The sequence below is a fragment of the Bolinopsis microptera genome, chromosome 6 (genome assembly GCF_026151205.1).
Source record: "Bolinopsis microptera isolate Bmic1 chromosome 6, MBARI_Bmic_1.0, whole genome shotgun sequence".
Classification (NCBI taxonomy): Eukaryota; Metazoa; Ctenophora; class Tentaculata; order Lobata; family Bolinopsidae; genus Bolinopsis; species Bolinopsis microptera.
Window position 1 is genome coordinate 16239706 of NC_087077.1, and position 15557 is coordinate 16255262.

General features: G+C 37.0%; 1 protein-coding gene across 7 annotated transcripts in view; it reads left to right on the forward strand.

The window, feature by feature from the left end:
* LOC134817069 (uncharacterized) overlaps positions 1-15557 on the forward strand; it is a 109358-nt gene that overhangs the window by 57472 nt on the left and 36329 nt on the right. Inside the window, exon 1 of one of the 7 annotated variants that reach the window (XM_063826175.1) lies at positions 12195-12413. The exons of 5 other annotated variants lie outside the window; for them this stretch is intronic. In XM_063826175.1, coding sequence (XP_063682245.1) covers positions 12275-12413 — 139 coding nt within the window. In that variant the 5' untranslated portion in view covers positions 12195-12274. Of the gene's footprint in view, positions 1-12194; positions 12414-14028; positions 14535-15557 lie in introns of those variants that run through there. One more of the 7 variants, XM_063826162.1, reaches the window with a different exon arrangement.

Here is a 15557-nt window from a genome sequence, read left to right on the forward strand (position 1 = left end):
TTAACTTTGCAATTTGTTAAGAATTTATTGAGAGACGGTGTTATAAATTGCAACTCTTGCCATAACTACGTGACGCATTTATCTAAAGATATTTGTATCTTTCTATTGACATATACATACTATGCTATTATAGTTAACCTACGATATAATTTCGATTGTGGTCTCAGGTTTTGTCGCTAATCACATCGCTGTAAGTCGAATCTTTTACTTTTATCTGTAATCATAACTTTGCAAGCGACATTGCAATGGGGCTTTGTCACATTAACCTCTATAAATAAAGTTATTTGACACTCCTTAGCAGGGCTATTTGTTGTTGACCTCTACCTCCCACGCGTTCCAGAGTCCAGACATGACATAGAACACCCTCGCCAAGACATCTTGTTTTCTATCATTTAAAATTAGAAAACTCCACCAGTAGGCAAAATATACATTTATGGACAACAGTACAAGTTTAGAACGAGAAGGGAAACTAGTAATTGGCAAATAGTTAAGGTTTTATCTTTTTATCAAACCTCTGCGACTGCACATGTTTGTAACGGAGCATCATATTTAGAGAGTGGCTTAGACAGGATATTCCTATTCTCTAAATAGACTGAACACCAATAAAATACCCTTATATACATTCAGAACCAGTAACCTATACCCGGTCAGTGGGCAACTTTCCTCCATTAAAATTCCAACAAAGTGATTGTGGAGCGACTTTTTGCTACTTTACAGCAAAAATTAACGGAATGGAAAAATGTGGTAATTTTCCGGGACACTTCGGTAGTCGAATTTACACCTGCTACAATTACACAGTACACGCTTGTTTTGGTATCAATATTTTATTGAAAATTCTATCGGCTATTAAAATGTTGATTCGGTTTATATATATCAAAGAGGTTTGTTTCTAAAAGTTTAACTCGGTTTTAATCATTATTTTGATTAGATCGCAGAAATGTCTCAACTCTTAAAATAAACTTCACAAACTTTTCATTACACTAACCCTGTCTACTGCTGCATTATATTTTACGATTACATTTTATGGGAAACAGAGACACTGGCAGCGGTCCACTCTACCCATGATTATTACTCACTGTATTTTATTGCTAATATTGTAATCCTCACTGTATTTTATTGCTAATATTGTAATCCTCACTGTATTTTATTAAGACAACTTAATGTGGATCCCTTTGTAGTAAACCCTTACAACTTTACAATAAAACGTATTGAGGTTACCATAATTGTATTTGCAGGCTTCTGCTTGCGAATTCTATGTAATTATATTGTTGTCCTCGCAATCTTGAAGCCCTTATCATTATTATTATTTTTATCATAATTTATTTTCCTGCATTCGCCTCCTAGCTTGTTATATTATAGCTCATTAGAAATGATAGTTCCACCACTATAGTTACGTGGACTCATAACAGAAACTAAATGGTAATGCTAAAAGCACTTCATCTACAACTTTTGTTTTATTAACTTTTGTTTTATTTAATATAAAGGTTCATTATGTAACATAAGCATTATAAATAACGAACAAATAACATAGCTAATGGTTATGGAGTATGATACCAATTCCGTCTGTAATGATTATATTATCTAAAGTTGAGCTAACTAATTTGCTGTGCACGTGCAACTTCTTTGAGCTGTTTAGCAAAATATTTTTTGCACGTGCTAAGTTCAAGAACGGTGGAGTAAAATAAGTCATTTTGCATGCACAAAGGACAGTTTCACCAAATTATATGAAATGCACGTGAAATATTTGACTCTTAATTCCATGAGCGGACAGATAGCCATGGTAATCACCACTTGGGTAATCAGTCGCCATGGTAATCACCACTTGTAAGATACGCCTCAAAATAATCTACATAGAGCTCCACATTAAACCGTAATAATCTGGGGAACTTTGTGGCTTACAAACTTGCTGTAATTTCAGTAATTCCATGATTTTATGTTTACAACTTGATATTTTGGCGGATCATAGTCCATTATGATCTAAATCTCTCCATCGATTATACTGAAAACTTTACCTTGTAGAATTATGCACACAGAGAGAGACTTATTTTAAGTTCTAAGCCATTTGTATTTTGTACATAAACCTTTTATCAGTTTATCATTTAGATTGCTTTCTTAAGTTACTATTTGCAATTTATTTTCTGCAACCATGTTTTCAGGTTAACTTGGAGTCTTGCACATTGCAATGATCATGTAAGCAGGACATGGTTTTTAGCGTATTCAAATTACAGTATTATCAAACAGAGTTGACTAGGACGTCTTCAGTAGGGTGCAGGGACAAAAGGATTTCGCGATTATTTTGGCCAATAATCGCGATACCGCGAATTACATTTCGCAGTATATTAAACTATACATAAAATTTGTCGCAAATAATGGGAAAAATCGCGATTCCGTACATGCCGCGATTGTCCCTGTAGGATGATAAGACAGGAGGTTTAAGGGTGACATCAGGACGGTCAGTTACTTATAAAGTTTATAAGTTATTGTTAGAAGAAGGTTTATATTATATATTATATAAGTTATATTATATTATTAGAGAACTAATTAGATTAGATTATTTTAGAACTTTTATTTTAGAGAATTGCAGTCCCAGTACGCTTGAAGTGAAAGAAAATAGCTACATACATTTGCTTAATTCTCTTAGACCTTTTGGCCTTAATACTGTCAATCCCTTTGGATTACCTATATTCCATAAACCTCAATCTGATCTTTTTACCTGTTCCGGATTCTTAATTTTGTAACGGCTTGAGTTTCACTAACCTTTTAACATTTTTTAGGTTCAATGTCACCGAAGATGACTACAATCGAAATATATTTGGCAAGAATCTGAATGCTTTCAGTGTTGAAAGTTTAGTTTCTTAAATCCTGGAGTTGTCATTCGTGTCCCTGATATTTGGGTTAATTCTAACTCTCCTATTATATTATTATATAAGTTAACTAACTTTAACTGTTGTGCAGTGCGGATATTTGGTCTGCATCGCAGTAATCTAATCCAAGAATGAAGCAATACGTACAAGTAATCAAATCAGGGTCAATTGTTATCTTGCAAAGATACACTCCACAAGTATTATAATAAGATAATAAGACTATCATGACTGTCATGATTATCTACAAGGACAAGCGAGCCACTGATTCATCTACCATCTTATATCGTCATCTACTAGGTTGATACGATCTATAAGACTCATGTTTAGGACATGGAAGCTAGGTCAGTAAATCGGCTAGCCATATTATCTGGCATCCTCCTGAGCACAGAAGAAATAGCCTCAGGGACATAATATGTTAACCATTGAGACATAGATACGATCTGTAAGACTCATGTTAAGAAAGTTCAAATTGTCTATAATATAATACTGTAATGGATAAGATAATAAACGTATAATAGCCGGTGCTGTATCTCCAACGTCTCCACTTCGCCAGTACCGCACTGTAATAGACGTAGTAATACACCGTAATACATAGTAGCACAGAACTGGAAGTATAAAACATCATTCTATCCTAATATCTGATCTTAGGAGGTCGGCCTGGTAGGCAATTAGTAGTTTGGTATGGCTTCTTATCTATCTAGCATCCAGCTGACGTTTAAAAGCAAACATGCTGCCTTCTAGTTCAAACCAAAGGTGGTAACATTTTAGAAAACACCTTGTTAACTTTAGATTTAGTTTCTTTTGAGAGTTTAGTTAGAGGAAGCGGGTTTGAGCTTTAACAATTAAAACATTATAAAGGAGCATTATAAACTGACAAAAACAAATTAGCTTCCTGCAAAGATTTGTGCTTGCTTTGAACTTTTCAATGATATAATACGTTTTGCTGAATTGCACTGCCACACTTTCTCACTGCCTCTCATTCTCACTTATTTTTCCATGATATTATCTATATCACGCATGCCTAACTACAAAACTAGCCGATATTAAGCTGCATTATTAGAGTACTCAACAGGCTTAGAGTTATCAGGATTCCGGATTCTAGTGATTAGACTTTACTGCGTCAGACACACCTCACTCCTGCAGGCTAGCTAATCTGGCTGATCAAAGTAATAGTAGCCGTGGACAGGTCGCCTAGTTGGTATAGTTGGTTTAGTTGGTCAAGTTGGTCTAGTTGGTCTAGTTGGTCTAGTTGACAGTTACATACTTATCTTAGTGAAGGGTGGAATCCCATTCCATTATTTTCTCTCTGAGCTTGTCCTATTAAAACTGTTTTAATTTTAGTGTTGATTCTATCGATTCGATAATATTTGGCCACTCTAAACCTTAGAATTTAGTCATCAACAAAAGTTTTATTTACTTGAATATTTTTAGTTGAATACTTTCGACATTTTTCTTTTAAGTTTCATGACGAGACTTGTATAAGATCCACTTTGAGAATATAGAGTTACGTTATACAGCCACTCTGACAATTATAGCAATCTTAAATTGTACGGATTGTTAATAATAATATGGGGCATGGGCGACGGGCGTGTATGAATAAAATTTTCCATTATTTAAAAAAATACACAGTTACGTTATATATCCATGCCAAACGAGTATCACTAAAAATACAGTTCAGTTGTGCAGAAAATAGTGTTATTCATCTAACCCATTAAGGATAAATTTTATTATACAATAATTGTGAAAAAAAAACTATTGACGACATTCCAACGTTATGTATATACTTGAAGAATGCAAAAAAAAATCGGTCACTAGAATCTGAGCTGTTGTCATAGCTACGCTGTCGGGTCAATTAGCTAATTTAGCTCAAGATAAAACTACCCCGTTCTTTATATACACGAATTACGAAGGAGCAACCTTACATTCTACACACGAATTATGTCAGAAATTACTTAGATTCAAGTTATTGGACTGTGTATATTGTAGGAGGTCTCTATGAGAACCCATAGTCCATGTTCTCGAAAAATTTCGATAATTGAAAACGGTAACTATGACCGAAAGTTCATTTCAATCTTTCAATCATCTTTTGCCTTATCATTAAACTAATTCCTGATGCATAATTTTTCTTTTTTTACCAAGATAATTAAGGCTGAATAACTGAATCAACCAGACAGCTATACCCGATCAAACAGTGCATGATATCTGGTCATTGGCCCTTAGTTACCCGGTTAACGGCAGCTCTGTCAAATCTCTAGTCAGTTACACAACTCACGACCCGGCACCAACCCCTGACCTGGCGGCTCTTCTATTAGAACTCAAACTAACAGTAATATTAAATTCAGCTTTACTCCCAAAATAATTGTCTAGCTGGTAATATAGCTTAAGTTGCTCCCTCGGGAACAGCTCTGCCACGTCCCTTATATCTCTAGAACATTTACACGGCTTACGACCCTAATTTCTAGCGGGCCATCAATTAGAACTCGAAGCTGAACTGACAGCGACACCATTGACCTCGGACAACTTGCTCTCTAACCAGCCAGGTGTCTGGACTCTGGAATTAGTGCTCCCATATCATATAAGTCCACTACCAATGGTCTGCATTTCACAGTTTACTATTTCATCGTTCTACTTGCATTTCACAGTTTACAATTTCACATTTGTACCTCAAGAGGAAGACTTGATTGAACTTGACCTGTTTATATCGATGTGATGTACCGAAGGAGAAGCAGCATAGCTAGACCTACCTTGTCCGGACTGAGCAACAAAGGTAGCAGAAGAGGAAGCAAGCTCCCTTCAATCAATGATGAAACTGAAAGCAAGAGCCATGGTAAACTAAGTGAGTTTATTTTTTACTTCTTAGTTGTAAGATTGCTTATTATTGTGAAAGTGAAAGACGTGAAAGTGATGAATCATGAAAGCAAGAGCCAGGGTAAACTCCATTTGTTCTTCTTAGTTATAAGATTGGTTGTTATTGTGAAAGTGAAAGCGGAAGTGAAAATAAAAGTGAAAGTGATGAAAGCAAGAGCCATGGTAAACTGAGTGAGATGATTTTTACTTCTTAGTTGTAAGGCTGACTAACTGAATAAACCAGACATCTGGCCTGATCAAACAGTGCCAGTGCATGATATCAACCTGGTCATTGACCTTTATAATTGCCTGGTTAACAACATCTCTGTAAAATCTCAGTCAAAGGCAACATATAAGTGCAGCGGTTGCGCCATTGCACTTTTAGCCGTTTCCCGCACATATTCACATTTTAAGCAGTTTCCCGCACATATCTCACTAACAGTCGTTTTCCGCACTTTTTTGCACAATTTGGAACTTCCAGCAAAATTGTTCATAATTTTACGAATTAATCTTTCGAAAAATTGGTGCGAGTTCAGTTAAAAATTGAGCTGAGTTCACTCCTCTGTTCAGTGATTAGAACAATTTGGGCGAGTTTAGTCAGCAATATTAAGTAATCAAGGTCTGAACCCCCTGGCCCTCTCCCTCAACCTTCCAATTGTTCAATAGATACACAACTTTTCTGAAAAGTTTTGATACCTTCAACCTCTGGATAAATAGTAATATATACATTTTTGTGGAATTTTCTGTCAAAGTAGCTTTTAAAACGGGCCGTAACCCGAAATTGAAGCCGGAACAAAATTCAGCCGAATATCCTCGTTTACCTTAATAAGACACAAAATTTCTTTGGTGAGTAGATAAACATTCCAATGATCCTAACGCGACCCAGAAACCCTTACTGCATGGGGCCTAACTTTGAAAGTAAAAGAGTTAGACACTTACGGTTTTTTGTAACATGTTCGTCTTGTAAAAGTAACGTTACCTCCCCAGGAGGAAAATTTAAGACAACGTAGTTGTTGAGTTATCTCAAAATCTCCAGAAAAGTCCCATTGTGGGCCGATCAAAAGTTCACAACTTTAACTTTGCGGATTCCTGTACTCTGATTGGCTGAATTGTGTCACGTGCTAGCAGCTAGCTGCTTGAACATTGGAATGCGCCACGCGTGCAAATCATGCTTAATGTCGTGCGCGAGGTCAAACCGTCTGTTTAAATTAAACCAACTCTAGTACCACCACCAGCCAGTAACTTTTCCTGGGTATCATAACTGATGACGAAGTACCCAATTAGGGCTACTCCATGCCAAACATAAGGATATTTCGTATTCGGATCATATGCCTGCATTGCCATGTCAAGTCGCAAGACATGGTCGCCCAACCGAGCGATAAGTGATGTTAAGTGAGCCGATGAGCTCCACTTCTTGTCAAATTGGCTTTTGAATTACGGCCCAAGTAAAACAGTATAAGTGGTATTTTAACGGCAAAATACAGCTCTTAAAAGTTGTAGGTTTGGAGGATCAATACGGCTGCTTTTATTCTTAAAAGTCTTAAGTTTGAACGACCAAAATACCCTACTCGGCGTCAGTCAGCTGCATGACGATTGCACTATTACACATCATCATACCCATATGCTGTGAGATAACTTATATCAGACTGTATTTAAGACTGATCAGAGTCAGAATAATCATATCTCTTATCAGTTGCTCTTTTGTTGTTAGGGCACGTTTATATATTACGTCAGCCCGTTTTTTGGCCATTTTACAGGCATTTTTGAAAACGTCAGCAAGGCCCAGAGGCCAGATCTGCAAGGCCCATGCCAGCAAGGCCTTGCAGTGCGTAACGTACTTTTCGAAAAAAATTTACGCACTTACATGTTGACTTTCTGTCATCGACAAATCTCTGACCCGGCACTAATCCCTGACCCGGCACTAACCCCTGACCCGGCACTAATAGAAATACCAGACCCGGCACTAACCCCTGACCCGGAACTAACCCCTGACCCGGCACAAACCCCTGACCTGGCACTAACCCCTGACCCGGCACAAACCCCTGACCCGGCACTAACCCCAGACCCGGCACTAATCCCAGACCCGGCACTAACCCCAGACCCGGCACTAACCCCTGACCCGGCACTAATCCCTGGCATGGCGGCTTTTCGATAAGAACTCTAACTGGCAGTAATGTTAAATTCAGCTTTATTTTGGTAATATTACCAAAATAATTGTCAGCCTTTAAAGCCTCAGTTCCTCCATCAGGAACAGCTCAGCCTTTCACCCTTCTACTTGCATTTCACAGTTTATAGCTTCACTTTGCTACCTCGAGAGGAAGACTTGATTAAACTCAGTTTGTGTGTATCCTTGTGATTTCGAAGTCGATTCGTTTCGGCCGAACGAGGATCGGGGGACTAAACTCTCGAGGATGCAAGACGAAGCAAAGAATTAGCAACGTCCTTAATTCAACAAGTGACCAAGCTGAAAGCAAGATCTGTGTGGTAAACTGAGCGAGTTGATCCATTTTTACTTCTTAGTTGTAGAATTGGTTGTAATTTTGAAAGTGAAAGTGAAAGTTAAAGTTAAAGTTAAGGTTAAAATGAAAGTGAAAGTTAAGGTGAAAGTTAATGTGAAAGTGAAATTGAAAGTGAAAGTGAAAGTGATGATAGCAAAAGCCATGATAAACTAAGTGAGTTGATTCATTTTTACTTAGTTCTTTGGAGATTGGTTTTTTCAACCATCCAGACAATGGCTGTTGATTAAACTTGGAATTGTTGAAGGTAGCTGGCCAAGATTGTTTTTATTGTACCAATGTTATATCGGACAAACAAAAGTGCTCCTGAACTGGATAAGCAAATAGACAATTATTGTCTTAACAATCATCCTAACATTTAATTCGGTTTACCATGATCTTAGCAAAGTTTTCTGGTATTCTCCAATTTCAACTACAACCTGAGCAAGAAAATGTGACTATTAAAATAGTTTAATTTTGTGGAACTGAGACAGTTACCATGGAGACGGACATGTTAAACGGATGATGGCCGACATCTGGTATCACGAATCAATAACTCATCAAATCCTTGGTAAATTTAGTATGTGATTTCTAGACTTAAATTAAGATTACACGATGAAGAATCGAAGATACGGTATAATATCCGACGGTCCAATTTTATGAACCTACCAAGTATCATTATCCACTACATTACTAGATAAAATTATTCGGGAAAGCGACATCTAATAGCGTCTGCAAGCTGCTTAACGATCATGATAAATCTAATAAAGGCATGTGCTTCATAATATGCACGTGCTATACATACTGTGCACGTGTACTATTCTAATTGAGTAATTGGTTTCAAGATAAATGTCAGTGTGGCTTAGACACGTACTTTCTATTATAGTCATGCTTACAAACTCAGACAATCATATCGAGTGAGGGGATATCATATTGAAGTCTTGGGTAATCTAAACAGACGACCTGAGCTGCCTTTGGACTGGGTAGCCGTAGTTTTATAATTCATAATCTTTATAAAGTATTTATTTCTTTTACTCAATACTCAAAGGACTGATTTCTTTTATTTTATTATCTTTGTGTCTTCTGTTGAGGTATGTGCTCGTAAGTAAGCCATGATGAGGTAAGAATTTTCACTATTAGTATTAGTTACTTGATAGCTTCTACTGTTACAGTTGTGTGGATTTTTTTAAATTTTTATAATTTTTATATATAATTTTTAGATCATGAATACGATGTTGTCAAATTGTAACGTTGAATAATTCCTTTCCTGATAAGAGCCTTTTCCTTGTCGCACCAAACGGGATCAATAGAAATTTACTCAAGAATACATTTCAACTATGCGACTCATAAATAATATTCCAATCCGGAGTTTACATTCAAAACTCGGTTTAGAATTCCAACTGACGAACAATTGGAAATTTTCTTTGGTTTCTTCTTGATAACTCTTTCACAATATCAATTATAACTGCCAAATATAACAATATAATATATAGTTACATTTTCAATTTAGTTTAGTATTTTAAGGCACTTTTCACGTTATTGCTAGTTAAATCGTATAGATTTATTTTTAACCATTGTATTTCAACGTTCGTCTATGACAAAGATAAATCACACTCTTTTGCGGAACTCACGAAGCAAACTGGCCAATCAGTTTCCCACGTTGACCAATCAAAACTCAGGACTGCAGTGTCGCGTGTCAAAACATACGGTTGTCTGTTAACCAGTAACCACCCCACTAGCATCCAAATCTACAGGCGGTACCAATCCTTCACACTCCACAGATCGCACTAGTAGCTCTGTCATGCATACAATACCACATAGCGGTACCACAAGCGTGCATGCGCGGCGCTTCTCGGTAAAGCAGTGTCTCTCTGTTACAATGTGACAAACAAAACACGGGCTTAACTAAAGCGGATTTTGAGAGATATTCACATATCACTTTGCTTGCTATTCGATAGCTGGCTGGCAGATATTGCATTTTATTCGATCGAATTAGCTTCCGTTCAGTTCTGGGCGTTTCGTTTGGAACTTCTAAACAAACTTTTATAACTGCGATCTTATCAAAAATATCAAAAATTGTCATAAGAAAAGCAGGAATATTTGATTTACTCGATTACCACATAATTAGCGACAATCCATCCATTCTTTATGTATACTAATTAATTCACATATTATGTACCTTACTCGGAATTATTATAACCGGGATAAAGTGGTGGGTTTTGGAAGATTCCGCCATATTTTTCCCGGTCAAAAATTTTACCAGTCATAAAAAACCCGCCGACTCAGATTATGGGGTTCCAAGGGGGTGGTGATCATCATATTTTACCTGAAGTCTCATATGTGCTAGAGAAGACTTTTGAAGCAGTGGATGGAGGGCTGTAACTTTATTGGCGGTTGCTACCATAATTTCGTTATAAAAATCACAATTTGGTTATAGAAATCAGATTTCAGGGTGGACCGTGATTCTCACTTTTCTTGCCCATGAAGTGAGTAAACTGTGCCACTATTTCATGGTCCACGGTGGATTGATTACTGGAGCAGTTGAAGATGCAAAGCCAAGACGTTCCCCAATACCAAGCGGTGGGCAGGAAATTAAGCTTCGGCTGACCTTCAGAGTAGTAGCCCCATTAGCGGACAAAATGAAAGTCTTGTTAAGACAACAATACAACTTCGAATTTGACGGTCAGCAGCAGGGGGATATTAATAATGATAATGGAGGGGACATTAGCGATAATGAGAATGAGAATACGCTTTAATGAAGATTTGACTTATTATTGCTATAGATTTATTTTCCTTTAAATACTAGACGTGTCTTTTTTTCTATTTCTGAGTAATATCAGTAACTGTTAATTGAAATAACTTCTTTAACAAGTAACAAAAACAGAAATTTCGGTTGAAAATTTGTTGACCTCTGAAAAAAAAACTTGAAAGGTCGGCCACCGGTAAATACATGACCGGGATAATTTGGCGGGTTTTGGGAAAGTCCGCCATATTTTTCCCGGTTATTAATTTTCCCAGTCATAAATTAACCCGCTATAATATTCCCGAGTAAGGTATGTTAATTAATTCACTATTCAGATTTATTGTAGCCTCGCGTATACAGAATGTTTCACCGATTACCACTGTCGTTATTAGAGTCTGTTCCGAAGTAACTCAAGATTCAGTGTCTCACTAGAAAGAGACCCGTACCACTTCAACTGTAGTTTTATTTATTATTCCCTTCGATTTTATTAATTTATTTTTACTATATCTTTACAGTTTTCCTTATTAAAGTTCATTATTCATATTGTGTTGGTAAATTGAAAAAGTAATGGTTGCATTATATATAACCAGGTCGTTAACTATTGCCTCTATTAATAAGGTTCAGTAACAAACTTCGAAAACATTTTCGAAGTTAGTTACTGAACCTTATTAATAGAGGCAATAGTTACTGTTAACCACCATTGAACATAGGCTGACTACATAATGTGTATGCTTAAATAATCAATATTCTGGCTAATAGAGACTCTAGCTTTACAGCAACAAAAGATGAGAATTAGGATACGATCGATTAATTCTTGTTGAAGTTAGGCTCTGACTATTCTCCTGACCGTTTGATTTGCTTGTTACGTTGTCTTAGAAACAAAAGAAGCCTATTTTGTCGACCTTAAGCTCTGTTAGAGACTTAGAGTGTTAGAACGAATGATTAATTATTGTTCAGCTCTGCAAGTATCATTAGTCTTGCTTGTTATCAGTATCTTGAGAAGTGTGAAACTTCTCAGTTACTGAGGAAGCATATGTTTTTGTGGGCCCTGATTCTTTACTTTTTTAAATTTTATTACAACAATATAATATCAGATTTGATCAGATACGATTGGTTGAGTTGAGCTCCGCCATTTTCAATTTCCATTCCTCTTGAACCTTTGCTTCTTATATTTTCTCATATTTTCTCAGCTACTAAAGAAGCTGAATTTTTTTGTTACGATCTGAAACTTCTTTACACAACACAAGGTTAAGAACCAGGAGAAAAAAAGAAGGAAAAGTTGATAAAGGAGTCTCCCCCATCTAGCATCTGTAAAGCTGGCGGCCATGTCAATGGCTCTCTTCTACAGACGGCGAAGCAGCGCAGCCAACGCCACCCAGTTGGCTGCGTTCTCCAACAAGAACAGTAGGAGAGGAAGCAGGCTGCCTTCCATCAGTGATGATGGCAACAACCTCGAGAAACTCCGTGAGTTTTTAATGCATGTCTTATTTTTAAAGCTTTGTACAGGGTTGCCCAGAGGTAACTGCCCACAAGGGCACAATCAACCCATTAATATTAACTCACGTTATTCGTGTCAGAATTGCACACAAATTTTAGAGATTGTAGATATGGGTCAAACTTATTTTTCCAGAAAGTTTCGTAAAATGTCATCAATTACAGTGGGTGTGGCAGGCCACTCTCTCTTTTTCACTATTGTTTTCATGAAATATATATCACATGCTATTGTGATATTTAGTCCAAGCCATTTCATGATTTATGTAGTTATATGTAAAGCTCAATTCAAATCAGTAGAGTTAGAGATGTTGCTTCAATGATCCAGGTATTGGCCGATCATGAAATTTGAACTGCCGCAATGCCGCAGACCGACATTATTTTGTGCATCAACATTGCATTGTGATTAACTTTATACACCATTATGATCATCTTTAACAAACGACGACATTTAGTATTGAAAACCATGATCATCGATCTCAGTAATGAAGCAAGCAGCCCAATCATACGATGTGAATCTCCTTGGAATCCCTCCAGTTCTTCAGTCGGAGTAGGCTGACAAGAAGCCAACTATAATGATATCTCAATTAGGACTGACAATTATGATACTGACTAGTAAATAGCTACTCGAGAGTAATGGGAAATTGACTGATCTGAATAATATTTTGTAATCTGACCAGTCCACCGCTTCCCGTGCAGTACACCGCGTGGAACTTATCACTTTATCATGCTAAATGCGCCAGTATTAGGAAAGGTACACTTAGTTAAGGGAGATATTGTATGTTATACACATGGCGCCGCGATACCAGGTTCTCAAATAAATAGCGGAACTAAGTTATCTTCCATTGTGAACTACTGTTTGCTAAGTGGTAGGAGATACTACATCCCCTGGATAATGGATTCATCTGAAACAGAGTCGCATCGCAAAAATTGTACGGAACCACTGGGGGTTTTACCCGTATTCCACAACTAAGCCTAGGATCAATAGAGTCTGTAAAGTTGAACAGATCGTCAACAACTCAAACTCTGGATCTTAAACCATTAACCAAGCGATGGCAAAATTCCAATCATATTCCTGGCCTAAACCTTATAAACTGTATGATGAGAACAGCATAATATGCGCTCCATTTCAGTTCCCATTTAAAGAGGATGAATGGTTCGAGTTGATGCTGAATAACCAATCAGCTTATAACATCAACTAATAATGTCCATGCTGTCTGCACGTGTCGAAATTAAATTGGATTAAGTTCTGGCGTTATTTCTGGTTTACTTCCGTCTATTTCCGTCCTGTTTGACGTCATGATGAACAATAATTAACCGGACCCAATTACTTTTATAGAGGATTATCCAAAAGGAAACAAAGGTGAATGATTTATCAGTATAGCTCCAATTATTGTATTGGTACATCTTAGTCAGCGACAATATCTAATGAGTAATTTGATCTATTAAATTTAACAGAAACCCGAGATAACGACTCAAATCTATAATATTGGTTACTTTCATTGAAAGTGTCAATAAATGATCCAATCAAATTGTACACTTAATTATCAACAGGCCGGGTTTAATGTCAGAGACAAACCCGCACACCATTAATAAATTTGCTTCTTTTTATTTCATCGTTTGTACTTAGTATCGCTCGTTTCCTGGTCCCGACCTATTTCTACAGAAGCTTAAAGATAGAGTGACACTTCAACGCAGAGATGACGGCCGAGTTTATGTCCGGACTTATTGTGGGTCCTGTAGAGGTAAACCATGCTCAACTCATGATCCAACGTCGCGCTTCAGCACAAGAAAAGAAGTCCAAAGCGACTAGCATTCGTTTCAAAGCTTTAGCATTCGAAGGTGAGGCGTCCACCTCGAGCAGAAGAGAATCCAGAAGTAACTCTAGTCCACATCTCCAGTCTGGATCAGCCAGCACTACCAGTGGAATGATGAGGTCGTTCAGGAAGAGTATAAGAAACAGGATGTCTCAAGGTCAGAGGTCGAGGCGGAGATCTGCAGGGGTCCGTCCAGACCGCTCCATGCCGAATATAAAGTTCCCTCTTGGTGGGATTGCTGGGGTGTACGATATCAGCAGACTAATCTTTGGAAAAGGTATGAGGATTCAGTTTTACGATATCAGCAGGTAGGAGAATTTAGGGTGATTTATTAGCCCTAACCACATTTTAATCTACGGCCCTGATATTGATACTGATAATTACTGAGACCTATCAGGGATATATATAAACATTGTACTGATCGTAGAAATGTGCTTAGAAAAAAAAACAACATTTTTTTTGAAAGACTCATCAAATAAGACTCAATAACACTACAGGACTTAATCAGATTGTACTGAGCACTGTAAATTGACTAAGTAAAACTAGTAGCTTACTCTCTGAAATACACCCTAGTCATACGACATAAATTCAATAATACTGGGTTCATAATTCCAAAAGTTAATATGATCCTTACATTTGAGCCGTGAGTTCTATCATTTTGTTGATTTTTGTTGTTGTTGTTGCGTAGATTCTTTAAAACATGATCATACACAGTTTGGTAGATATCTTTTATATATTAATTAGTGATTTTAATCGATACGCACACGGAGACAGGCACAGATTGTAACCATCAATGCTCCTTTTGTTTACAACCATCAAAATAATAATCATTTAAACTGATCACGTGATATGAATTATTAGTAAAACTCATCACATGATAGCTGCCTGGAGTTTACTATTATTAGTAATGTCTTCGGGTAAATCAAAATTGTATGGATTGTCCGAGTAAGAACAATTGAGCAAGAGTTTTATCCAAAGGCAGAAATGGGCATCGACGTCATAAACCTTTAATTATTATACAATGATCGGCGCAAAACTGAAAACAAATATCTGTTCAATCGATAGAAACAATTCATTTTGAAAATGAGTATTGAATTTTGACGTGGTGCTTTTGCTAGAATACAAGTTGAGTACAAACCGTTCGCCGCCGGGTCATTCTGGCACGCCGCCGACTATCTAGAATTTACGTGACGGACAACGCTTGATTTTTGGCACTTTCTTTAGCATTCGGTTTCTTGGGTAATATATGTAAATAGTCAATGAAATTTTTGTAAACCGAATATTGTGTTCCAGTGAACAA